Below are 25,870 nucleotides of genomic sequence, written 5' to 3'. Positions count from 1 at the left end.
ACATAGCACTGATCAGGGTTATCGGTCATCTTCTGCTCTGGTCTGCGGGAAGGCAGATCAGAGCAAAAGACTCCCGGAAGACAGCGGAGGCAGGTGAGGGGACCTCCGTCTGCCGTGCAGGAAGATCGGATCGCCGCGGCAGCGCTGCGGGCGATCCGATCATCCTGTTAAGTGATCGTGATGCTGCAGATGCCATGATCCTTATTGATCACGGCATCTGAGGGGTTAATGGCGGACATCTGCGGGATCGCGGGTGTCCGCCTTAACCGGCAGATCCCTGGCTGCGATCCACAGCCGGGACCTGCCTCGCATGATGCCAGCATCGCTCCGATGCCCGCGGTTATGCGCAGGATGTAAATGTACGTCCTGGTGCGTTAAGTACCACATCACCAGGATGTACATTTACGTCCTGCGTCGTTAAGGGGTTAAAACTTTTTTTTTTTTTTTTTTTTATAATTGTTTATTTTATTATTTTTTAAAAGTTTTTACAACAAAAGAAAGGAAATAAGAAACAAACGGAATCAAATAGCATAAGGCTATGTATGTGCCCTGTATCTAACTACCTAGCAATATGCTCAAATTGAGTGGCATGTCACTTCTTCTGGAGTATATGAAATGCACATGAATAAAGTATGCATATTAATTCAGTTTATTGCAGTATGTAGTATGTACTTCCACTGAAAACAATGGGGGCACATTGCGCAAGTTTTTCAGGACACATTTTGACATTGGCATGTAATATACACCAAACTATATACTAAAAAACTAACATCAGCATTGTGGCTTTAACTTTAATTAAAACCATTACATGATGGACACCAGAAGTACCTGACGGACTCTACTGACTTCAGGCATGTTCACAATTTGCCAATACCTATATGTGCATGTACTGGCACAGGCCGAATTGACTGATGGCCCGAACGTAGTCATCTAGTGAATACATTTGGAGCATTTTCTGATGCATAGGCATTTAGGTTTAGATCTAAAAGTGTGGGGTAGTGCACTTTTGGGTCTTAGACGAAAACCTATATACACTTTGGGGGAGATTTATCAAAACGTGTCTAGAGGAAAAGTTGCTGAGTTGCCCATAGCAACCAATCAGATCGCTTCTCTCATTTTCAAAAAAGGCCTCTGAAAAATGAAAGAAGTGATCTGATTGGTTGCTTAGGGTAACTCAGTAACTTTTCCTCTGGTTGGGTTTTGATAAATCTTCCCCTATTTCAGTGTCACAGGGGGAGATTTATTAAAACCTGTCCAGAGGAAAGTTGCTAAGTTGCCCATAGCAACCAATCAGATTTCTTCTTTCATTTTTCAGAGGCCTTTTTGAAAATGAAAGAAGCGATCTGATTGGTTGCTATAGGCAACTGAGAAACTTTTCCTCTGGACACGTTTTGATAAATCTCCCCCATAGTCACTAGTTGACTACCTTCAGGCCACAATGGTGACCATGCGTGTACTGTACGTATACGTCAGCATTCCATTTTGAAAGGATGCCAATGAATAGACAAATTGTGATGTGAATGAGTCCTTCTAATGGGGTCCACGGTTAACCAATGTGTCTGTTTTTTTTGGAGAAATAGTCCTGCATGCTATTTTTGTGTCAGTTGGATAGCCAGTAGGACCTGTGGTCAAACAATAACAATTATTTATGTTGCTTTCATGAAATAGTTTAAGTTGCCCTGACACCTTTTCACAGTTTCTTGATACGCCCTCCTGTTCCTGAGATATGAGGGTTTAGGCTATGTTTACACGGCAGAATTTCTGCATGGAATACTGCATGAAAATTCAGCGTGAATTTATAGCCAATACACTTCAATGGGATTCCTTCAGTGTATATTCTGTAGCAGAAATTCTGCTGTGTGAATGGGACAGCAGAATCCGTCACGCCCCCTCCCATAGACATGAATGGAGGGGGCGTGGCGTGACGTCACGTCCCCATTCCCGGAAACCTGGAGGTTTCTGAAACTGGAGATTCAGCACCCGCATAGAATGCGGTGCTACAGGGAGATCGCGGGGGGTCTCAGCAGCAGGCCCCCTGCGATCAGACACCTTATGCCCTATCCTTTGCATAGGGGATAAAATATTTTTGCCTGGAATACCCCTTTAAATTTACTGGTGATTATTAAACACCTTTAAAAAAATGTCTATGTATATAGTTCACACCAGAAATTTTTTTTTTTAAAATGTGTCTACCAGTAAAATAATACAGTCAATAACAACGGTTACATATTTTTCCCCTCTGACCTCCAGTATTGTGTGAACCCAGACTGTCAAAAGTTTGGATGTGTCTTTTATTTACGATCAAGGCTGTGGCTGCTATAGCAATACAATAGTGAATACAATTTACACTTGTCCCTGCCAGGTGAATGACCCGGGTTCTCCTGAAATCTTACTGCAGGGCTAGTGAATGTTTCCTACAGAAGCTGATGATGTGTCAATACCTCAAAGAGTTCACGGTTCTGTACAGACTTCAGCGCCGCCATCCATTCCTCCATGTCTTTTCTGTTGTCTGCGCTCAGGATGAGTTTGCGAAAGGGAGTGAATACCTAGAAATAGGAGAAAGGAAGAATAAATTGTAATATGCAGGGGAAAAGTAGACTGAAGTCAGCTAAATGCAAACACGAAGACGCAAGGCACGGGAGGAGGAGAGAGCAAAAAGGGAGTTCATATGATGCAGCTGTTTGCTAAAGGCAAGGAAGCCCAATGTGCACAGTGGTGCTGGAAATACAAACAAGGGCTAGTCTATAAACTTCAGATGCAGAGAGTATGTCTATGTGTACATGTGTGTACCTGCTGTGTGTATACAGACACGGGGGCTTGTCTACTGCTACAACATGGAAGCTGGGGCGGCAGACACACTTTTGTTACAAATGGGAAGATTTATCAAAACCTGTTCAGAGGAAAAGTTGCCGAGTTGCCTTTAGCAACCAATCAGATCGCTTCTTACATTTTCCAGAGGCCTTTTTAAAAATGAAAGAAGCGATCTGATTGGTTGTTATGGACAACTCGGACCCTTTTTCTGAGAACTGGTTTTGATAAAACTCCTCCATAGCAGCTATGATAGCTCCAGTACTACGGAGCCCATTTCCTTGTGCGCAACTTTTTTGTAATGTACCGTATTTTTCGCCATATAAGAAGCACTTTTTCTTCCCCAAAACTGGGGGGGGAAAGTTGGTGAGTCTTATACGGCGAATACACACCTATTGCGGCGGTCCCTGCGGCCATCAACGGCCAGGACCCGCGGCTAATACAGGACATCACCGATCGCGGTGACGGAGAGCGAGCATACCGGGCAGCAGAGATGTTCCGGAGCGACGGGGACACCCCGGGGATGCGGTGACAGCGATGGAGGGCGACATCTAGGGCAGCAGTGACGAGCAGCGGGGACACGTGAGTATTACCTCCTATACCAGTGGTCTTCAACCTGCGGACCTCCAGATGTTGCAAAACTACAACTCCTGGCATGCCCGGACAGCCGTTGGCTGTCCGGGCATGCTGGGAGTTGTAGTTTTGCAACACCTGGAGGTCCGCTGGTTGAAGATCACTGTGACCTATACTTTACATTGTATTCTAGATTTTCCTCATTTAAAATTGGGTGCGTCTTATATGCCGGAGCGTCCTATAGGGTGAAAAATACGATAAATACTGACCGATACATGAAAATAGTAACTGTTCTGAAAATCGAGGTGAACCTGGCCATTTCCTGAAAATTCGCACTAACATTTCTATGTCTCGATCTCGTACATTTTTCCCCTATACTGACATGTGTTTATACCTCATACAAGATGTAAGAAAAGGTTATTTAAGCTGGAGACGCTTAATCATATCCGTAGAATGGAGGAAATGGTATCTATAGATAAAGACATGGTGGATACTTTTAATAAGGTTTGGTCAGTCTGGGACTCATTAAGAGAAAATCATGCGTTTTTCTACTGGGTATCAGATAGGGCCCATTTGAACTTTAATCGCTGAATCCATGACCAATTGAAGCCTTGACTCTGATACTTTACTATACTGTCAGACCTGCAATCACTTAAGGAACTTTGCCATTTCTTATCTTACTCTGTGCTGTGGTATTTATTTATTTATTTTTTCTCTCTCCCCTTTATTTTCATTCTCTTTTTTATTTTATTTAATTATATATATATATTATGTGATATGATGTCAGATATCGCTATCATCTGTAAAACTGCACCATGTGGCATTGCTGTATTTCTATTGATTTATTAAATATTAATAAAAATAAATTTACCCTATGAAAAAGTTATTTGATTAGCCCCGTTTTTCAGTTTTTGCATTTTGCATTTGTCCTCCTTACCTTTTAAAAATCATAACCCTTTAAATTTTCCACCTAAAAATCCATATGATGGCTTATTTTTTGCACCACCAATTCTACTTTGTAATGACATCAGTCATTTTACCCAAAAATCTACGGCGAAACAAAAAAAAATCATTGTGCGACAAAATTGAAAAAAAAAAAAAATTTTTATTTTTATTTTGGGGGCTTCCGTTTCTAAGCGGTGCATTTTTCGGTAAAAATGATACCTTCTCTTTATTCTGTAGGTCCATACGATTAAAATGATACCCTACTTATATAGGTTTGATTTTGTCTTCATTCTGGAAAAAATCATAACTACATGCAGGAAAATTAATACATTTAAAAATGTCATCTTCTGATCCCTATAACTTTTTTTTTCCTCCACAAACGGGGATGTATGATGATCATTTTTTGCACCATGATCTGAAGTTTTTATCGGTTTCTTTTTTATTTTGATCAGACTTTTTGATCGCTTTTTATTCATTTTTTATGGTATAAAAAGTGACCAAAAATAGGCTATTTTGGACTTTGGAATTTTTTTACGTGTACGCCATTGACTGTGCGGTTTCACTTTCATTTCAGACTCAGCGATCAACTTTGATCGCCACATCTGAAGGGATAATATGGGTATCACTGCTAGAGATGAGCGAATTTACAATAAATTCGATTCGTCACGAACTTCTCGGCTCGGCAGTTTATGCTTTTCCTGCATAAATTAGTTCAGTTTTCAGGTGCTCCGGTGGGCTGGAAAAGGTGGATACATTCCTAGGAAAGAGTCTCCTAGGACTGTATCATCCTTTTCCAGCCCACGGGAGCACCTGAAAGCTGAACTAATTTATGCAGGATAAGTCATCAACTGCCGAGCCGAGAAGTTTGTGACGAATCAAATTTACTGTAAATTCGCTCATCTCTAATCACTGCGATCGGTGATGTTCGTTATTAGCCGCGGGTCCCGGCTGTTGATGGCCACTGGGACCAACCCGTTATGACGCGGGGTCACCGCGTGACCCCGCGTTATATCGCGGGAGCCGGCGCAGGTTGTAAATATACATCCTGCGTTAAGAGGTAAAAGGACTAACATCAAAAACTGATAAAATAACTAAATAAATAAACATAAATAAACAACATAATGTTTCAGAGCTGAAAGAATAGAGCAGATTCATATATAGATTTGTGGAAAAAGTTCCAGGATAACTTGTCATTAATTCATGTAAATCTTCAATCGTTCTGGGCACAGTAGTCATGAAGCAGTCCTACTCAGTGATTGACATTGAAATGAGAGGATTTTCACCTCACTCATTGGGATGTCCCACTATATGAAGAAACATTCTAGAATTGCAGACAATGGGGGAGATTTATCAAAACCTGCCCAGAGGAAAAGTTGCCCAGTTGCCCATAGCAACCAATCAGATCACTTCTTTCATTTTTGAAAAGTCCTTTGAGGAATGAAAGAAGCGATGTGATTGGTTGTTATGGGCAACTTTTCCTCTGGACCGATTTTGATAAATCTCCCCCCGATGTTTATAGGATAATGACTATAGACTAATCTGGGCCAGGAAGAGGGTCATTTGACCCTCATCTGCTCTGTAAAGGTCAGTGCTAGGGTTGTTCACATACAAATGCAATTAAAAACACTTTGCTTACCTCAATGTGACAATTAACCATTAAAGGGGTACTCCAGTGGAAAACTTATTTTTCCACGCCCCCTCCCATAGACTTGTATGGAGAGGGCGGAGCCGTGACGTCATGAGGGGCGGAGCCGTGACATCACGACGCTCCAGCCCCTGTATTACCCGTCATTACGCACAGAGCGAGTTTGCCCTGTGCAGTAATGAAAGCGGGGTGCTGCAGCCGAGATCCCAGTGGTCCCCAGCAGCGGAACCCCCCGCGATCTGACATCTTATCCCCTATCGTTAGGGGATAAGATGTCTAGGGGCGGAGTACCCCTTTAAACAGTTTTGTAAATTACTTCTATTTAAAAATCTTAGTCCTTCCAGTACTTATCAGATGCTGTATACTACAGAGGAAGTTGTATAGTTCTTTTCTGTGTGACCACAGTGCTTTCTGCTAACTCTGTCCATGTCAGGAACTGTACAGAGCAAACCTCTCCTGTTCTGGACAGTTCCTGACTTGGACAGCGGTGTCAGCAGAGAGCACTGTGGTCACACAGAAAAGAAGTTCAAAAAGAAAAGAACTTTCTCTGTAGTATACAGCAGATGATAAATACTGGAAGGATTTAGACTTTTAAATAGAAATAATTTACAAATCTGTTTAACTTTCTGGCACCAGTTGATTAAAAAAGAAAATGTTTTCCGCTCGAGTACCCCTTTAATGGGGTGTATTCAGTCTGACAGCCTAGGGCAGCGTAAGCTGTAAATACAACCCTACCTGCATGGTAACACGATTGAGCATCTCCCACACATAAGGGTTTCTTCAGAGAGTTTACCACCATCAGGAGACACAGCGGAGCTCAAACCCTTTACCTCCTCTTCTCCATTCACCTGAGCACGGCCTATTTAAAGGACATGTGGCTTGGCACCATGTAGGTCACACGATGAATCATGTCTGCTGGGTCTGGCTAGTTTGGTCATTAGATGATCTCACACATAATGTATGTGGTCCCGCTATTACCAACATACCCAAAAATGACCTAGAATTTTCATAACTTGCAAGTTTATAAGTCAGCACTGTGACATGAATACACAGGCAATGTCCTTGTGGGTATGTAGGGGGTAAGTGAAAATTTTAAATCCAAGTGATTTTTAATTTATTCTTTTTTTTTTTCCCCAAGGGGAACCCATTATGCAACACCCAATGGTGACATTAAAGAATGACAGTTTTATTCTCTCCAGTTGTTATACTCAGAAATCATACACCTTCAATAGCTCAATAGCTATCAGCTGAAGTTTGCTATCTCGGCCGCCCATATACGGGTGCTCCTTTGGTGGTGGTTTATCTACCCAAAAACTAAAGGGTTGGGCAGGTAAACTCAACAAACTGGATCCTTTAGAAGGCCCTCATGCACATTAGATCAGGGTTTCCAAACCAGCTGTCCATCTAATGCAGGGTGCCTCTTGCTGTTGCAAAACTACAACTCCCAGCATGCCCGGACAGCCTTTGGCTGTCCGGGCATGCTGGGAGTTGTAGTTTTGCAACACCTGGAGGCCCCCTGGTTGGGAAACACTGCATTAGATGGTCAGCTGGTTCTGCTAAAATTTGGTGTTTACTTGACACATGTCCAAGATCTTTTGTTACCTGGAAAAGCTGCTTTAAAGGGGTACTACCGTGGAAAACTATTCTTTTTAAATCAACTGGTGCCAGAAAGTTAAACAGATTTGTAAATTACTTCTATTAAAAAAATCTTAATCCTTCCAGTACTTATTAGCTGCTGACTACTACAGAGGAAATTATTTTCTTTTTGGAACACAGAGCTCTCTGCTGACATCATGACCAGAGTGTTCTCTGCTGACATCTCTGTCCATAGCAGCATATGTTTGCTATGGGGATTTTCTCCTACTCTGGACAGTTCTTAAAAATGGACAGAGATGTCAGCAGAGAGCAATGTGGTCATGATGTCAGCAGAGAGCTCTGTGTTCCAAAAAGAAAACCATTTCCTCTGTAGTATTCAGCAGCTAATAAGTACTGGAAGGATTAAGATTTTTTAATAGAAGTCATTTTACAAATCTGTTTAACTTTCTGGCACCAGTTGTTTAAAAAAAAAAAAAAAAAAGTTTTCCACGGGAGTACCCCTTTAAACCCAGTATGGCATTACAGCTTTCACAAGGTCTGTTGTCTAAGGATACGTTCACACACGCTGATTTTCGCAATGTATTTAGCTTTGGATCCGCTGGTGAAGGTCCCGCTCTATGCTGGCTTTACATGTGCCTGCTCGTAGTGGCAATACGTCGATACGAGCAGACACACTGCAGCGATGTGCGCGGCGTACTCGCACATCGCGGCCGCTCTCCCTGCTCTGAGCTAGGCAGAGAGCTCCCGCGATGTGCGAATATACTGCGACTTGCACATCGAAGTGCCTGCTGGTAGCAGCATATTGCCACTATGAGCAGGCACATGTAAAGCCAGCTTAGAGCGGGCCTTCACCAGCGGATCTGCAGCATAAAATACGCTGAAAATCGGCACGTGTGAACGTACCCTAAAGCATTGTTTCGCAACCAGCGTGCCTTTAGCTGTCTGAGCATGCTGGGTGTTGTAGTTTTGCAACAGCTGGAGACCCCCCCGTTTGGAAAACACTGGTCTAGAGCATTCTTAACCATTCATAAACTTATACATACAGCACATTACTTCTGTGTTTCTAATAAATAAGAATCGCATTAAAAAGTCTAGAAAAGCCGCCATCCATATTCATTGTCATTTGTAGTTTAGGGTCAAATGCACACAAAAAGGGGGAGATTGATCAAAACCTGTGCAGAGGAAGAGTGGTACAGTTGCCCATGGCAACCAATCAGATCGCTTCTTTCATTTTTAAAGAGGCCTGTGAAAAATGGAAAGAAAAAAAAAACTATTGGGGGGGATTTATCAAAACCTGTCGAGAGGAAAAGTTGCCGAGTTGCCCATAGCAACCAGATTGTTTCTTTTATTTATGAAAAAAAATGAAAGATGAAATTTGATTGGTTGCTATGGGTACCTCAGTAACCTTTACTCTGATAAATCTCCCCCTGTTTGGTTGCTATGGGCAACTGCACAGCTCTTCATCTACACAGGTTTTAATAAATCTCCTTCAATACCCTTAGTATACCATTGACAACCATTTATTATGAGAGCTACTGAGATCAATGGCAGCAGAAAGTGAAGTGGAGTATTACATAGCGGCTACTAGGGTACATTCACACCTACTTAAAGGGGTTGTCCAGTGTTAGAAAAACGCTGCTTTATTTTTCTTTTTTTTGCAAAAACAGCACCACTCCCGTGAACAGGTTGTGTGAAATACTGCAGCTTAGTCCCATTCACTTCAATGGAGCTGAGCTGCAATACCACCCAAAACTTGTGAGCAGGAGGGATGCTGCTTTTGATTAAAAAAAATAAGCAGTGTTTTCTAATACTGGGCAACTCATGATCTGCAATGGATTCCATGCGGCAGATTTTAGCTATATATGTTGGATTAAAGGGGTACTCCACTGGCCAGCCTTCTGGCTGCTTTCGGAACATTTACTTCCGAACGCTGTACTCGCGCTACTGGGGTGGGCCATGCCCCCTCATGACATCAGGCCACGCCCCTCAATGCAAGTCTATGTGAGGGGGTGTAGCGTCGGCCGCACCCCTCCCATAGACTTACATTGTCCAGTGGCGTACCCCTTTAAATACGTGTAAACATACCCTACTGAGAAATGTTAGTCCAAGTCATACATGACAGCCCAAGTCTGCCAGAGCTGGTGACTATTAGAACAGATTTAAACAGGACCTGTGATCAGTATAGAAATAAAAAATAAAAATCAAGGGCAGATTCATCAAAAGTGTCTACAAGAAAAACCTGTCTTTGAGCCATTTATAAAATAAAAGCCAAATTCTGATATGCTACAAAAACAGATTTTATTTTAGGCACTTTTTATAAATTCCGCCAAGAGAGTGCCCATTGCTTGGTGTAGTAGTATAGGATACGGCAAAACAGATGTTAGTCCTCCAGGGTGCTTAAAAATCCCCCGACAAAAGTCAGGAATCAGGATTTGGGGCGATGAGGCCACATGGTTAGTCTTCCCTTCCCACTATACTATACTAGAGAACCTGAGCTGTATTCATAGTACCTCTATCTTTATTCAGCAATTCAAATAAAATATAACAAAGACAAACAGTGCTGGCTGAAGACCATAAAAACAATGTAATGTTGCACTGAAGCGAACGTGCAGGGTGATAGCAAAGGGGCAGTAAAGCAACACAGGGCAAGGCACTATCACCAAAAAAGGAAAAACAATACACTTCTCCCCACAGACACAAAAAAATGGTACTTGTAGACCATCAACAAGCTAAAAGTGGCCAAAAAGAAAAGATCTAAAGGTCCTAAACCTAAGGCAGGGGTTCCAAGGTCGAGCTGTATTTATGGGCCTATAATAACCAAAACTTTGACCTTAGGGAGAGGCGTGCACCCTGCTTCTCCTAAATGAATAGAAAGTGACTTGGTGCCAGAATAACCCCCTCCTGGGCTTAAAATCCACTTCCTGCAAAAAGCCCAAACTAAAAAAAAAGCTGCTCATGTTCCTTTTGCCATCAGATCATTTGCACATATGAACTGAACCAGTACTATGAGGGTATGTTCTCACTGAGAAAACAAATTCTGCAAGGTATTTCTGTGCCACCCACAACTGACTTATGGGCTTTTCCGGGTAGATTCCACTAAAAGAATGGGCATGTTGATTGTTTTGGCAAAATAAAATTCCTAGTTGGAAGTTCCACTACAGAATTTTTCGATTTGTGAGCCGATCAGAGAGATCAAAGAAAAGGCAGCTGCACACAGAATCCGCTCACAATTCATTCAGAGCCGAATGTTCGTAGTGTGGATGAGACCCTGACTGGATGACACTTTAGCTTATCTGTACATGCAAAACCAGCATCTCATGAGTTAATTGTTTGTCTATGCAACTGGGAGACAGCAAAAGTACTACACAAGTTTACACATTATTTTGCCCCGATTGTGCTAGGCTCAGGGGGTGTGGGCCTGAGTCTGATTCACACCCCCTCACACACCCCCTCAGCCGCATGTGTTCACACCCCCTCAGCCGCATGTGTTCACACCCCCTCAGCCTCGTGCTCACACCCCCTCAGCCTCGTGCTCACACCCCCTCAGCCTCGTGCTCACACCCCCTCAGCCTCTAGTTCACACCCCCTCAGCCTCTAGTTCACACCCCCTCAGCCTCTAGTTCACACCCCCTCAGCCTCTAGTTCACACCCCCTCAGCCTCTAGTTCACACCCCCTCAGCCTCTAGTTCACACCCCCTCAGCCTCTAGTTCACACCCCCTCAGCCTCTAGTTCACATTCCCACAGCCTCTAGTTCCCATCTGTTTTTTTTTTTTTTTTTTAACTTGTTTTCTTGTTTATACATGGGTATAACATATGGAAAGGTTTCTGGAAAGTGGATCCTATGAGAAGAGAGAAGTATGAAGATTACCAGAAGACACTTCCTTTAAATGTATTTTAGTGTATTTAAATTGTATAAACGCATAAGAGTTAACAATATTGAGTTAATCTAACAATATTGAAATTGTTTGAGTTAAAACAATGAAATGTTTACTTCCCCAATCTCTAAATATAGCACAGGACAAGCAGGGTTTACCAGGACTATTTACTTATGTATTATTAGACAAAGTTACACAAAGGAGACACTATGCCCAGTGGGAACCTTTCCCAGCATTTGTCCTTGCGAAAATAGAAAAGACAACGTAGCTTTTTGTCAGCAGCAGACACGTACCCTACCGAAGCTTACCTGGTACTCCTATGGATCAGTGGATTCCAATCTGTGGCCCCCAGATGTTGCAAAACTACAATTCCCAGCATGCCCGGACAGCCAACGGCTGTCCGTGCATGCTGGGAGTTGTAGTTTTGCAACATCTAAGGGGCCACAGTTTGGAGACCCATGCTCTACAGACTCCATTAAAAGTCAATGCGGCCTGCAGGCTGTCATTCAATATGATGGATTCGGCACAGCTCCAAGACTATAGTAGGACGCCATGACACCACCGTGATCAGTTTCTACCACTGATGGGATGTCTGACTATTAATTCCCAAGAAAACATGTTATTTGCAAGTTACAAAGGAAAGTATACACCACCTATGTTTTCTTGTTCTGCGTCTACAGGGGTGTGGAAATTTTATTAAAAAAACTACTTGTCCACGGGACTAAAATGGAGCAAAATCTACTTGTCCCTCCTGACGATCCACTTGTCCGGCCAATTTTCGCTTTTACACTCTCGTTTTTTCCTCCTCGCCCTATAATAGCCATAACTACCTACTATAAGGATACCTTTAATTTTTCAATAAAATATTCTCCGAACCAAATATATATATATATATATATATATATATATATATATATATATATATATTAAGGGAAGTGAAATTGAAATAGTAAAAGATAATTTTGCAGATTTGGTGTTTTTCTTTTCTGCGCCATTTACCTTGTGGTTGAGGTAACATGTTAGTTTTATACTTTAGGCCGCATGATTACAGCAATACCGGATTTGTATCGTTTACATCATGTTTTACTAATTCTGGACTTTTTCAAAAAAAATTAATTGCCATTTTTTAACCCCTGTAGCTTTCTTTTTTTTCCGCATACCAGGCTGTATGAGGGCTCATTTTTTGCGCCATAATCTGTTTTTTTGTATCGGTACCATTTTGGCATTGATCTGGCTTTTTAATCGCTTTTTAACTTTTTTTTCTGGGATATTATAAAAATTGCAAATCTGTGGTTTGGTATTTTTTTACATTTACCGTACGGGATACATAATGTTATATTTTCATAGGTTGTACAATTACGCACGAAGCGATACCAAATATGTTTATTTTTATTATGTTTACATGTTTTTATATAGGAAAAGGGGGTGATTTGAACTTTTAACATGGAAGGGGTTAATGCAGCGGTCTTCAAACTGTGGCCCTCCAGATGTTGCAAAACTACAACTCCCAGCATGCCCGGACAGCCAACGGCTGTCCTGGCATGCTGGGAATTGTAGTTTTGTAACATCTGGAGGGGCACAGTTTGAAGACCACTAGGTTAATGTGTGTCTTTCAAACTTTTATTAAAACTTTTTTATTTTATTACACTTATAGGAGGAATCATTAGATTCCTCAGACAGATGAATAGATTCTATTGAACTCTATTAATCTTTGTGCTCTGTGATCCATTGATAGAGCCTGGTCCAGCCAGGATCTATCAATGACAGAGCCGGGACAGGAGGAAGCAGAGGCAAGTCCTCCGGCTACCTCCATAGTGGATCGCCCCCCTGCGATCGCGCTGCGGGGGGGGGCGATCCACCCCACTAGCCCACCAGGGAGCATTCACATCTCCCTTTAGACGCCGCTGTCAGCTTCGACAGCGGCGATCTAAAGGGTTAATAGCCAGCCGCGGCGATCGCCGCATGCTGGCTATTAGCGGCGGCCCCCGGCTACTGAGAACAGCTGGGGGCTGCAGAGTATGGAGCGGGCAGGAATCCCGAGCTCGCTCCATACTCCCCTGTGAGCGCCGCATGCATCTCCCCATGCAGACGCGTCTCCTCCCCTCAGCTCTCCGAAGCTACAGCTGGGGGGGGGAGTGAAGGCAGAGGACGCAGGTCTGCACGGGGAGCAAGAAGCCACGCCCCCTCATCTCCCCCCGCACGTCTGCAGAGCAGGGGAGAGAAGACAAATACACAGCTTCTCATCTCCCCTGCTCTGCTTCGGAGGACACAGGCTGCAAAGTATGGAGCGGGCAGGAGTCAGGTGCCCGCTCCATACAGACTGCAGATCGCCACCTCACTTGTCAGGTCCGGCCCTGCTTGCCCGAAGCCGGGCTAAGGGCCGGACAAATTCACCTGCCCGTCGCCCAAAACTGCTAGTCCCGGGCGTCGGGCGATAGAAATTCCACATCCCTGGTCTAGTGTATTTAATGGGAAGTTTCTTTGCTTATACACACAATATCAATGATTTATTTATACAAGGGATGACAAGATCCCATTGTCGTGCCTTTTGATTTTTACTGGATTATTTTCAGCGGATACATACCGTGATATTTTATTTACATTTTTATGTAATTGTGCTTAATAAAAAAGAAAGAAGATCACAGCTTAGTCATGAGATCCAGGGGGAATCTTTTAGCTACTTTAAAGGGGTATTCCAGGAAAAAACTTTTTTATATATATCAACTGGCTCCAGAAAGTTAAACAGATTTGTAAATGACTTCTATTAAAAAATCGTAATCCTTTCAGTACTTATGAGCTTCTGAAGTTAAGGTTGTTCTTTTCTGTCTAAATCTTCTCTGATGACACCTGTCTCGGGAAACGCCCAGTTTAGAAGCAAATCCCCATAGCAAACCTCTTCTAAACTGGGCGTTTCCCGAGACAGGTGTCATCAGAGAGGATTTAGACAGAAAAGAACAACCTTAACTTCAGAAGCTCATAAGTACTGAAAGGATTAAGATTTTTTAATAGAAGTAATTTACAAATCTGTTTAACTTTCTGGAGCCAGTTGATATATATATATATAAAAAGTTTTTTCCTGGATAACCCCTTTAATGTGCAACCAGCAGATAGAACGAGATTTAATTAAAGGGGTACTCCGGTGGAAAACATTTTTTTTTTTTTAAATCAACTTGTGCTGGAAAGTTAAACAGATTTGTAAATTACCAGTACTTCTATTAAAAAAATCTTTATCCTTCCAGTACTTTTCTTTTAGCAGCTGTATGCTACAGAGGAAATTCTTTTCTTTTTGAATTTCTTTTTTTTTTGGTCTTGTCCACAGTGCTCTCTGCTGACACCTGATGCCAGTATCAGGAACTGTCCAGAGCAGGAGAAAATCCTCATAGCAAAGCTATCCTGCTCTGGACAGTTCCTGACACGGACAGGTGTCAGCAGAGAGCACTGAGGACATAAAGAAATTCAAAAATAAAATAATTTCCTCTGTAGCATACAGCTGCTAATAAGTACTGGAAGGATAAAGATTTTTTTAATCTTAATGTCATTTACAAATCTGTTTAACTTTCTGGCACCAGTTCATTTAAAAAAGTTTTCCACCGGAGTACCCCTTTAAGCATAAGCAAATGGTAAAAAGACAGCAGGTGCTAAAAAAAACACCCAGGGGCAACAAAGGGAAAAAAAAGTGCAACCCAGCACCTCGGGCTCGTGTTAATGGTTGTGCACCGACACAAACACTGGGCCTAAGTGAAATTAATACAGCACAACTTCCTAAAAGCTCAAGGGTACATTCATGCATGCGCATTTTCTGCTGCAAATCTGCAACAAAAATATGCACGTGTGAACACACCCTAAGGGTAGGGTCACACGTGCTGTATTTTTCTGCAAATTTGCCTCTGCGTATTCTCCTCCCTATTGAAGTTAATGGGTAGCAAAATACGCAGCTGATTTTGCTACCCATTGACTTCAAAGGGTAAGAAAATACGCAGCAGCAAATATGCACAAAAATTGGGGAATGTGTGACCCTTCCTTAACCTGTTAAGGACCAAGGATGTTGGGGGACGTCCTGGCACCCTGTGCCTCAAGGACGTCCCTTGACATCCTGGTGTTTCTCCGGTCTCTGCCACGCGCCGGGCAGAGAGCAAACGGTATTCCTGCTGAAATCCTTCAGCAGGCATGCCGTGCAAATGCCGAGGGGGGTCCCGGGACCCCCGCATGTCGTCAAAATCGCGCAAGCGATCTTCGGCGATTCGGGTCACCTGGATGACCTGGAAATAAATGGTAATCGGAGGTGTACAATAGACCGCCAATCACCTGCTGTTGCTGGGGAGCGGTGACAATACTGTCACCACCCCAGCAACGCTGCTATTGGCCGGCGATCTCCGGCCAATAGCAGAGCAGCAGAGGAGGGATTAACGGTCCCTTCCCGCTGCTGCACCCGCTCTCTTCGTTCAGTCAGCGGGTGCAGCAGTGAGAAGAAGCCGTGGATCCCCCCCTAGGAGCTCCGGAGCCCCCTCACAAGCCTTAGATTAGGGAAAGCTGATTGCAGGGACAGGTAGGAGTTTATTAGTTAAAAAAACGTAAAAAAAAAGGTTTTAAAAAAAAGTATCCCCCTCCCGAACCCCTAATAGGTCCCCAAGGGTCCTATTAGGGTCTGATCCCTGACCCGGGGTCCTATTAGGGGTTCAGGGAGCTGCGTGCGCCATCCCCTTTTTTTTTTTTTTTTTTTTTTTTTATAAAACAAAATCCCCCCCTGACCCCCTAATAGGTCCCCCAGGGTCCTATTAGGGTCTGATCCCTTACCCCGGGTCCTATTAGGGGTTCAGGGAGCTGCGTTTACCACCCCTTTATTTTTGGCCGCAGCTTTTTTTTTTTTTTTTTTTTTTTTTATTACTGTATTACACTTCTGTTTTTACACCAAGCACCACACAGTACATACTTCTATAAATTTTCCCTTTTCATTTGAATTTTCCATAATTTGACCAATGTACCAAGTCCAGAGTATATTCCAAAATACAACCCCCATATATCACTAAATTGCCCAAAAAAACCTGAAAAAAAAAAACCTGATAAGACCTCTGGGGGTGTTTTTTCAAAAATGGGTCATAGGTCACCGAGTCACTATCATCGGGGACTTTTTTATGCGCAGGCAACAGGTTAGGGACGGCCACACACATCACATTCCCAGAATGATGACTCAGAGCATAGGGTTTGGGGCGGGCATATTTTTTTAGTTTTGGCTATGCTCTGGGTCATCATTCTGGGAACATATCCCGTTTTATAATTTTCTGGCCCACTGTACCCCATATTACGGGCCTCTGTACCCCACCTGTCTACCCCAGTTATGGCCCGTTGTCCCCCATAGTGTTCCCCTATTTTAGGGCTCAGTGCTCCCCCCATTAACGCTCCCCACATCCTGGCTCCATATCAAGCTCAAGGTCCCTGACTGCCCTCCCACTTAAGCAAGACCTGCTGTGCACCCACCAAGCCTAAATCATCAAAAAATAAGGTATGTCCTTAGTCCAAAGAAATGTATTTACAAATTGTGGGGTGTCTTTTCTGCTATTAACCCTTGTAAAAATGTAAAATTTTGGGGGAAACACACATTTTAGTGAAAATGTTTTTTTTTTTTTTTTTTACATATGCAAAAGTTGTGAAACCCCTGTGGGGTATTAAGGCTTACTTTACCCCTTGTTACATTCCTCAAGGGGTCTAGTTTCCAAAATGGTATGCCATGTGGGGGGTATTTTGCTGTCCTGGCACCATAGGGGCTTCCTAAATGCGACATGTCCCTCCCTCCCATTTCAGCAAAGTTTGCAAATGTGACTCCTTCTCTTCTGAGCATTGTGGTGCTCCAGCAGTGCACTTGACGTCCACTTATGGAGTACCTCCGCACTCAGAAGAGATGGGGTTACAAATTTTGGGGGTTCTTTTCTACTATTAACCCTTGCAAAAATGTGAAATTTGTGGGGAAACCCACATTTTAGTGAAAAAAAATACATATATTTTTTTACATATGCAAAAGTTGTGAATCACCTGTGGGGTATTAAGGTTCATTTTACCCCTTTGTTATGTTCCCCAAGGGGTCTAGTTTCCAGAATATAATGCCAGTGTGTGGCACCATAGGGGCTTCCTAAATGCGGCATGCCCCCAGAGCAAAATTTGCTTCCAAAAAGCCAAATGTGACTACCCCTCTTATGAGACCTGTAGTGCGCCAGCAGAGCACTTTTCGCCCCCACATGGGGTGTTTTCTGAATCGGGAGAAATTGGGCTGCAAATTTTGGGGGGTATTTTCTGCTTTAACCCATTGTAAAAATGTAAAATTTTTGGGAAACCAAGCATTTTAGGTAAAAAAAATTTTTTTAACATATGCAAAAGTCGTGAAACCCCTGTGGGGTATTAAGGTTCACTTTACCCCTTGTTACGTTCCCCAAGGGGTCTAGTTTCCAAAATATAATGCCATGTGGGGGGGGGGGTTGCTGTCCAGGCACCATAGGGGCTTCCTAAATGCGGCATGCTCCCAGAGCAAAATTTGCTTCCAAAAAGCCAAATGTGACTACTCCTCTTCTGAGACCTGTAGTGCGCCAGCAGAGCACTTTTCACCATCATATGGGGTGTTTTCTGAATCCGGAGAAATTGGGCTTCAAATTTTGGGGGGTATTTCCTGCTATTACCCTTTTAAAAAATGTAACGTTTTTGGGAAAACAAGCATTTTATGTAAAAAAACATTTTTTTTTTTACATTTGCAAAAGTCATGAAACACCTGTGGGGTATTAACCCCTTCATGACCCAGCCCATTTTCACCTTCAGGACCTGGGCATTTTTTGAACATCTCACCACTGTTACTGTAAACATTAATAACTCTGGAATGCTTTTACTTATCATTCTGATTCCGAGATTGTTTTTTTCGTGACATATTCTACTTTATGTTATTGGTAAAATTTCACTGATACTTGCATCCTTTCTTGGTAAAAAAATCTAAAAATTTCATGAAAATGTTGAAAATTTTGCATTTTTCTAACTTTGAAAAACTCTGCTTGTAAGGAAAATGGATGTTCCAAATAAATTATATATTGATTCACATATACAATATGTCTACTTTGTGTTTGCATCAAAAAATTTACAAGTTTTTACTTTTGGAAGACACCAGAGGGCTTCAAAGTTCCGCAGCAAGTTTTCTCAAGATTTTCAAAATCGTACTTTTTCAGGGACCAGTTCAGGTTGGATGTGGATTTTAAGGGTCTTCATATTAGAAATACCCCATAAATTACCCCATTATAAAAACTGCACCCCCCAAAGTTTTCAAAATGACATTCAGTAAGTGTGTTAACCCTTTAGGTGTTTCACAGGAATAGCAGCAAAGTAAAGGAGAAAATTCTAAATCTTCATTTTTTACACTCGCATGTTATTGTAGACCCAATTTTTGAATTTTTACAAGGGGTAAAAGGAGAGAAATCACCCTAAAATTTGTAACCCAATTTCTCTCGAGTAAGGAAATACCTCATATGTGTATGTAAAGTATTCGGTGGGCGCAGTAGAGGGCTCAGAAGGGAAGGAGCAACAATGGGATTTTGGAGAATGAGTTTTTCTGAAAGGGTTTTTGGGGGGCATGTCCCATTTAGGAAGCCCCTATGGTGCCAGAACAGTGGAACCCCCACATGTGACCCCATTTTGGAAACTACACCCCTCATGGAATGTAATAAGGTGGTGCAGTGAGCATTTACACCCCACTGGCGTTTGACAGATAATTGAAATAGTGGACTGTGCAAATGAAAAATTTTATTTTTCATTTTCACAGCCCACTGTTCCAAAAATCTGTAATACACCAGTGGGGTGTAAATTCTCACTGCACCCCTTATTACATTACATGAGGGGTGTAGTTTCCAAAATGGGGTCACATATGGATATTTATTGTTTTGCGTTTATGTCAAAACTGTTATAACAATCAGCCACCCCTGTGCAAATCACCTCAAATGTACATGGTGCACTCTCCCTTCTGGGCTTTGTTGTGCACCCCCAGAGCACTTTGCGCCCACATATGGGGTATCTCCGTAGTCGGGAGAAATTGCATTACAAATTTTGGGGGGCTTTTTTTCACTTTTATCTCTTGTCAAAATGAAAAGTATAGGGCAACACCAGCATGTCAGTGTAAAAAAATTAATTTTTATACACTAACATGCTGGTGTAGACCCCAACTTCACCTTTTCATAGGGATTAAAGAAGAAAAAGCCCCCCAAAATTTGTAAGGCAATTTCTCCCGAGTACGGAGATACCCCATATGTGTCCCAAAACTGTTGCCCTGAAATACGACAGGGCTCCAAAGTGAGAGAGCGCCATGCGCATTTGAGGCCTAAATAAGGGATTTGCATAGGGGTGGACATAGGGGTATTCTATGCCAATGATTCCCAAACAGGGTGCCTCCAGCTGTTGCAAAACTCCCAGCATGCCTGGACAGTCAATGGCTGTCCGGCAATACAGGGAGTTGTTGTTTTGCAACAGCTGGAGGCTCTGTTTTGGAAACAGTAGCGTACCAGATGTTTTTCATTTTTATTGGGGAGGGGGGCTGTGTAGGGGTATGTGTATACCGTGTTTCTTCGAAAATAAGACCGGGTCTTATATTAATTTCAGTCACAAAAAAACACACTAGGGCTAATTTTCAGGTTAGGGCTTATTTATTTACGGTATGTACCTTGAACAACATGGGGGGCTGTAGCAGTGTGGAGGATGGGGGGGATGTAGCAGTGTGGATGATGCCGCCCCCCCCCCCCCCCCAACCTCCACACTCTTGCAGCCCCCCCATCCTCCACACTCCTGCATGTCTGCGGGCATTACTGGTAGCTGGTTCGGATCTGGACCGCGGTCCGCCAGTTGATTTACCCCTGGCCTAGGTCTTATTTTCGGGGTAGGGCTTATATTGATAATTACTTTCGGTGTAGGGTTTATTTTCGGGGAAACATGTATGTAGTGTTTCTTACTTTTTATTTTAGGTTAGTGTAAGTGTAGTGTAGTGTTTTTAGGGTACAGTCACACGGGCAGAGGTTCACAGCAAGTTTGCCGCTGGGAGTTTGAGCTACAGCGCAAAATTTGCGCCATCTCAAACTTGCAGCACTCACTGTAAACCTCCACCCATGTGAGTGTACCCTGTACATTCACATTGGGGGGAGGGGGCAAACATCCAGCTGTTGAAAACTTGGAGCATGCCCTTTGGCTGTCCGTGCATGCTGGGAGTTGTAGTTTTGCAACAGCTGGAGGCACACTGGTTTGGAAACACTAATTTAAGTAATAAACTTTCAAGTGTTTTGCAACCAAACTTAGTGTTTCCAAACCAGTGTGCCTCCAGCTGTTGCAAAACTACAACTCCCAGCATGCATGGTCTGTCAGTGCATGCTGGGAGTTATAGTTTTGCAACAATTGCAACAGCTGGAGGCATTGAGGTAGGAAACAGACAATGTTTCCCAACTAGTGTGCCTCCAGTTGTTGCAAAACTACAACTTCCAGCATGCCCAGACTGCCCAGGCATGCTGGAAGTTGTAGTTCAGCAATATCTGAAGGATCAGATGTTGCCGAACTACAACTTCCAGCATGCATGGGCAGTCTGGCATGCTGAGATTTGTAGTTTTGCAACATCTGGAAGAGCACAGATTGGAGACCATTATACAGTGGTCTCCAAACTGTGGACTTCCAGATGTTGCAAAACTGCAACTTCCAGCATGCACAGAAAGCCAAAGGCTGTCTGAGCATGCTGGGAGCTGCAGTTTTGAAACTCCCAGAGGCAGCGGTGAAATCGCGTTACGGCGATCTCACTGCTGCCAATGAAGATGCCGCCCTGCTGCCAGAAACGCACCACCTCCGGGACCGCCTGGAGGACGCCGGGACCGCTCGGGATACCGCATGGCCGGGTAAGTGACGCCGGGGGACGGGTAAGGGACACTTAGCAGAGCGGTGTGTGTCCCGATCCTCGTGATCGGGACTCACACACCGCGCTGCTAAGTATTCTGATAGCGAAACGCTGCTATCAGCTAGTCAGATTTGACTAGCTGATAGCAGCGACCGCTGGGGGGGGGGGGGGTGTCGGGGGGGGGGATGAAACCCCCCGTGGTCGCATGGTAAGATGGCTGGCTATCAGTGATAGCCACCATCTTACCGGGCGCTGCGGGATGCCGCGAGTAGCGGCAAAAATGTTCATGACGTACGTCATGGGTCGGGAACGCCTTCCCACTCATGACGTACAGGTATGTCATAGGTCGGGAAGGGGTTAAGGCTCACTTAATTCCCCGAGGGGTCTAGTTTCCAAAATGGTATGCCATGTGTTTTTTTTTTGCTGTTTTGGCACCATAGGGGCTTCCTAATGGTGACATGCCCCCCAAAAACCGTTTCAGCAAAATGTTCTCTCCAAAATCCCCTTGTCGCTCCTTCCATTCTGAGCCCTCTACTGCGCCCGCCGAACACTTTACATAGACATATGAGGTATGTGCTTACTCGAGAGAAATTGTGCTACAAATGCCAGTAAAAATTTTCTCCTTTTACCCCCTGCAAAAATTCAAAAATTTAGTCTACAAGAACATGCAAGTGTAAAAAATGAAGATTTTGAATTTTCTCCTTCACTTTGCTGCTATTCCTGTGAAACACCTAAAGGGTTAAAACACTTACTAAATGTCATTTGGAATACTTTGGGGGGTGCAGTTTTTATAATGGGTTCATTTGTGGGGTATTTCTAATATGAAGACCCTTCAAATCCGCTTCAAAACTGAACTGGTCACTGAAAAATAGTGAGTTTGAAAATTTTGTTGAAAAATTAGAAAATTGTTGCTGAACTTTGAAGCCCTCTGGTGTCTTCCAAAAGTAAAAACTCATAAATTTTATGATGCAAACATAAAGTAGACATATTGTATTTGTGAACCAAAAAAAAAGGCGTGACATCACGGAGCGAACACGGAGCCAGGAGAAAGGGTAGCTCGCTTTGCTCTCTGGCTTGCAGCGACCTATGTCCTGCTTCACAGAGGGGCCCCATTCTAAGTCTGTGGGGCTGTCCAGGGAAGCAGGATGCAGGTCACTGCAAGCCAGAGTGTGACTTCTCCACACTTGTTCTAGTAATCATTGGAGGTCTCAGCACTGACATCCCTAATGATCAAAACATTTGACACAGCTTTTTGAAATGAAGAACACTTTATTGGAATAAGTGCATGGTCTAATATGGGTAGCACAATGACTACCTATAGGTGGCACTAGAGACAGTTTTTTTATTCTTCTGGATGAAAGCTAACTTACTTATCTTCTTTATTCTTTAATTGGCCTCAACATATCCCCAACATATCCCCACACCTCTTGTTTGAATAGTTATTGTTAACACCAAAAAAGAGAAAAACCAACCTACTGTAACAAGCAAGTGGGAGTGCACCAACTAAATGGGAACGCCGAAAATGTGTACCAAACAGTGCACACAAAAACATGAAATCATTATAAATCCATATACTTTATTAGATACAAAAAGTTAAAAATATACATAGAAAGGTGCAGAATACATAAAAAGGGCACTGAATCACCATGGAAGGGTAGGTATAAGTCATAAAGCAGAAAAATAACATAAATAAATGGCAATACGGGTTGTGAATGCAAGGAAACCTCGGTATAAGACTATGACAAACATAAGTCAATGGAGAAAAAGACGGGGCCCAATGCCTAATCAAGAATGCCAGACCATACCTACCAACCCCAACGATCGTTTCGCTTCTAAAGTGCTTCCTCAGGGGGTGTTGACACCCCCTGAGGAAGCACTTTAGAAGCGAAACGATCGTTGGGGTTGGTAGGTATGGTCTGGCATTCTTGATTAGGCATTGGGCCCCGTCTTTTTCTCCATTGACTTATGTTTGTCATAGTCTTATACCGAGGTTTCCTTGCATTCACAACCCGTATTGCCATTTATTTATGTTATTTTTCTGCTTTATAACTTATACCTACCCTTCCATGGTGATTCAGTGCCCTTTTTATGTATTCTGCACCTTTCTATGTATATTTTTAACTTTTTGTATCTAATAAAGTATATGGATTTATAATGATTTCATGTTTTTGTGTGCACTGTTTGGTACACATTTTCGGCGTTCCCCCTTGAATAGTTATTGTGTAATATTATGTCTGATACTTGTCTTCGTTTCTACCCCATAATTGTAAGCGCTGCGGAATCTGTAGGCGCTATATAAATAAATTATTATTATTACTTACCATTTTCCCATAAAGCAAAGACTTAAAGGGGTACTCCGCCCCTGGCATCTTATCCCCTATCCAAAGGATAGGGGATAAGATGTTAGATCGCCGCGGTCCCGCTGCTGGGGACCCCCGGGATCGCCGCTGCGGCACCCCGCCATCATTACTGCACAGAGCGAGTTCGCTCTGTGCGTAATGACGGGCGATACAGGGGCCGGAGCAGCGTGACGTCATGGCTCCGCCCCTCATGACATCACGGCCCGTCCCATTAATGCAAGTCTATGGCAGGGGGCGTGAAGACCGCAACGCCCCCTCCCATAGACTTGTATTGATGGGGGCAGGCAGTGACATCACGAGGGGCGGAGCCGTGACGTAACGATGCTCCGGCCCCTGTATTGCCCGTCATTACGTGCAGAGGGTTCTCGCTCTGTGCTGTAATGATAGCGGGGTGCTGCAGCAGCGATCCCCGGGGTCTCCAGCAGCGGGACCCCGGCGATCTGACATCTTATCCCCTATCCTTTGGATAGGGGATAAGATGTCTAGGGGCGGAGTACCCCTTTAAGACTCTATACACAGCTGGATCTCCTCAATGAAAACCAGCCCAATCCCCTGAAAAGCTGAATCAGAGGCATTTCATCAAGCCAGCACCCTGCTCTGTACTGATGAGGGGCAAGAACCTTGAAACAACTGTCTTGAGTCTTGGAGAAGACTCTCGTTTGGTTAGAATCCCTTATCTTTTAAAGAGGTATTCCGGGTTTATACATCTAATCCAAGATGGGGACGTGACGTCACGCCCATGCCCCCTAGTGACATAGGGGATAAGATGTAAAAAGCCAGAATACCCCTTTAAGGCTCTTGTATACCTAGATCAATGACTTACCGTATTTTTCGCCCTATAGGACGCACCGGCATATAAGACGCACCCAATTTTAAAGGTGCAAAATCTAGAAAAAAAAGATTCTGCACCCAACAGTGATCTTCAACCTGCGGACCTGCAGATGTTGCAAAACTACAACTCCCAGCATGCCCGGACAGCCGTTGGCTGTCCGAGCATGCTGGGAGTTGTAGTTTTGCAACATCTGGAGGTCCGCAGATATCGGTGATGTCCTGTATTAGCCGCGGGTCCCGGCCGTTGATGGCCACAGGGACCGACCCGATAGGTGTGTATTCGCCGTATAAGACGCACCAACTTCCCCCCCCCAGTTTTGGGGAAGAAAAGTGCGTCTTATACGGCGAAAAATGCGGTACATGGTAGCTACCTCTAGATGGCACTAAAGAGGTGGTTTTCTTCCTTAAAAGGGTTGACTGGATACAAAAAAAAAAAATTATATTTCTCCGGGGGGCGCCGAGAAAAAAAACCCACAAAAAACTCCCCTACCTCAGTCCCCGCTACTCCCAATATTTTCTACCTAGTACCGAGTCAGGAATGGCTGAGTGGTCTGTCATTGCTGTAGTGGGAGCTGGGAGGGTGGGGGGGGGCAGAAGATCTCATAGATAGATTTCATGGGGACCATCGTTTTCCATTTTTATGCTGCCACCAGAAAAAATATTGTTTTATTTTTTCAGTGACAGGGTAAATCTTATAGGAAGAAAAGCAAGTTTACATACGGCTCTAAGCAAGACATACAGGAGGTAAGATACAAAAAAAAAAAAAGAGGTAGACGTGCCATATAATAGCACAGCAGGTTAAGGCAGCAGCATAGAGCTCTAGTAAAGGACCCAGTGCAACAGTATTTTTCTCTAATAGAGATGAGCGAACTTACAGTAAATTCGATTCGTCACAAACTTCTCGGCTCGGCAGTTGATGACTTATCCTGCGTAAATTAGTTCAGCTTTCAGGTGCTCCGGTGGGCTGGAAAAGGTGGATACAGTCCTAGGAAAGAGTCTCCTCGGACTGTATCCACCTTTTCCAGCCCACCGGAGCACCTGAAAGCTGAACTAATTTATGCAGGAAAAGTCATCAACTGCCGAGCCGAGAAGTTCGTGACGAATCGAATTTACTGTAAGTTCGCTCATCTCTAGATACGACCTGCATGCCTAGCGCTGATCAATCTGATGTCCAAACAGGGCATGGTATGTGCACCCCTCTATCCATTACTGGTCCTCTTATCAATACCCTTTGATATATGGACAGTCCCCAGACATTACAGTACATACTAACTTTATCCAGCCATTTACCTGCATTTCTGTGTCATGAGCTTCTGGTCCAACAGGAGTAAGTGCTGTCATGAAGCT

The 25,870-nt window shown here is 43.5% G+C and overlaps 1 protein-coding gene across 5 annotated transcripts in view; it reads right to left on the bottom strand.

Moving 5' to 3' along the window:
- Positions 1-25,870, bottom strand: part of DGKD (diacylglycerol kinase delta) — a 113,447-nt gene that overhangs the window by 63,873 nt on the left and 23,704 nt on the right. For all 5 annotated transcript variants that reach the window (XM_056564673.1, XM_056564669.1, XM_056564668.1 and 2 more), the window contains one exon: positions 2,442-2,546. In XM_056564673.1, coding sequence (XP_056420648.1) covers positions 2,442-2,495 — 54 coding nt within the window. In that variant the 5' untranslated portion in view covers positions 2,496-2,546. The remainder of the gene's footprint in view (positions 1-2,441; positions 2,547-25,870) is intronic.

This window comes from Hyla sarda, chromosome 3 (assembly GCF_029499605.1).
Source record: "Hyla sarda isolate aHylSar1 chromosome 3, aHylSar1.hap1, whole genome shotgun sequence".
Classification (NCBI taxonomy): Eukaryota; Metazoa; Chordata; class Amphibia; order Anura; family Hylidae; genus Hyla; species Hyla sarda.
The sequence above is the reverse complement of the archived record's forward strand: the minus strand, read 5'-3'. Positions and strand labels throughout refer to the sequence as shown.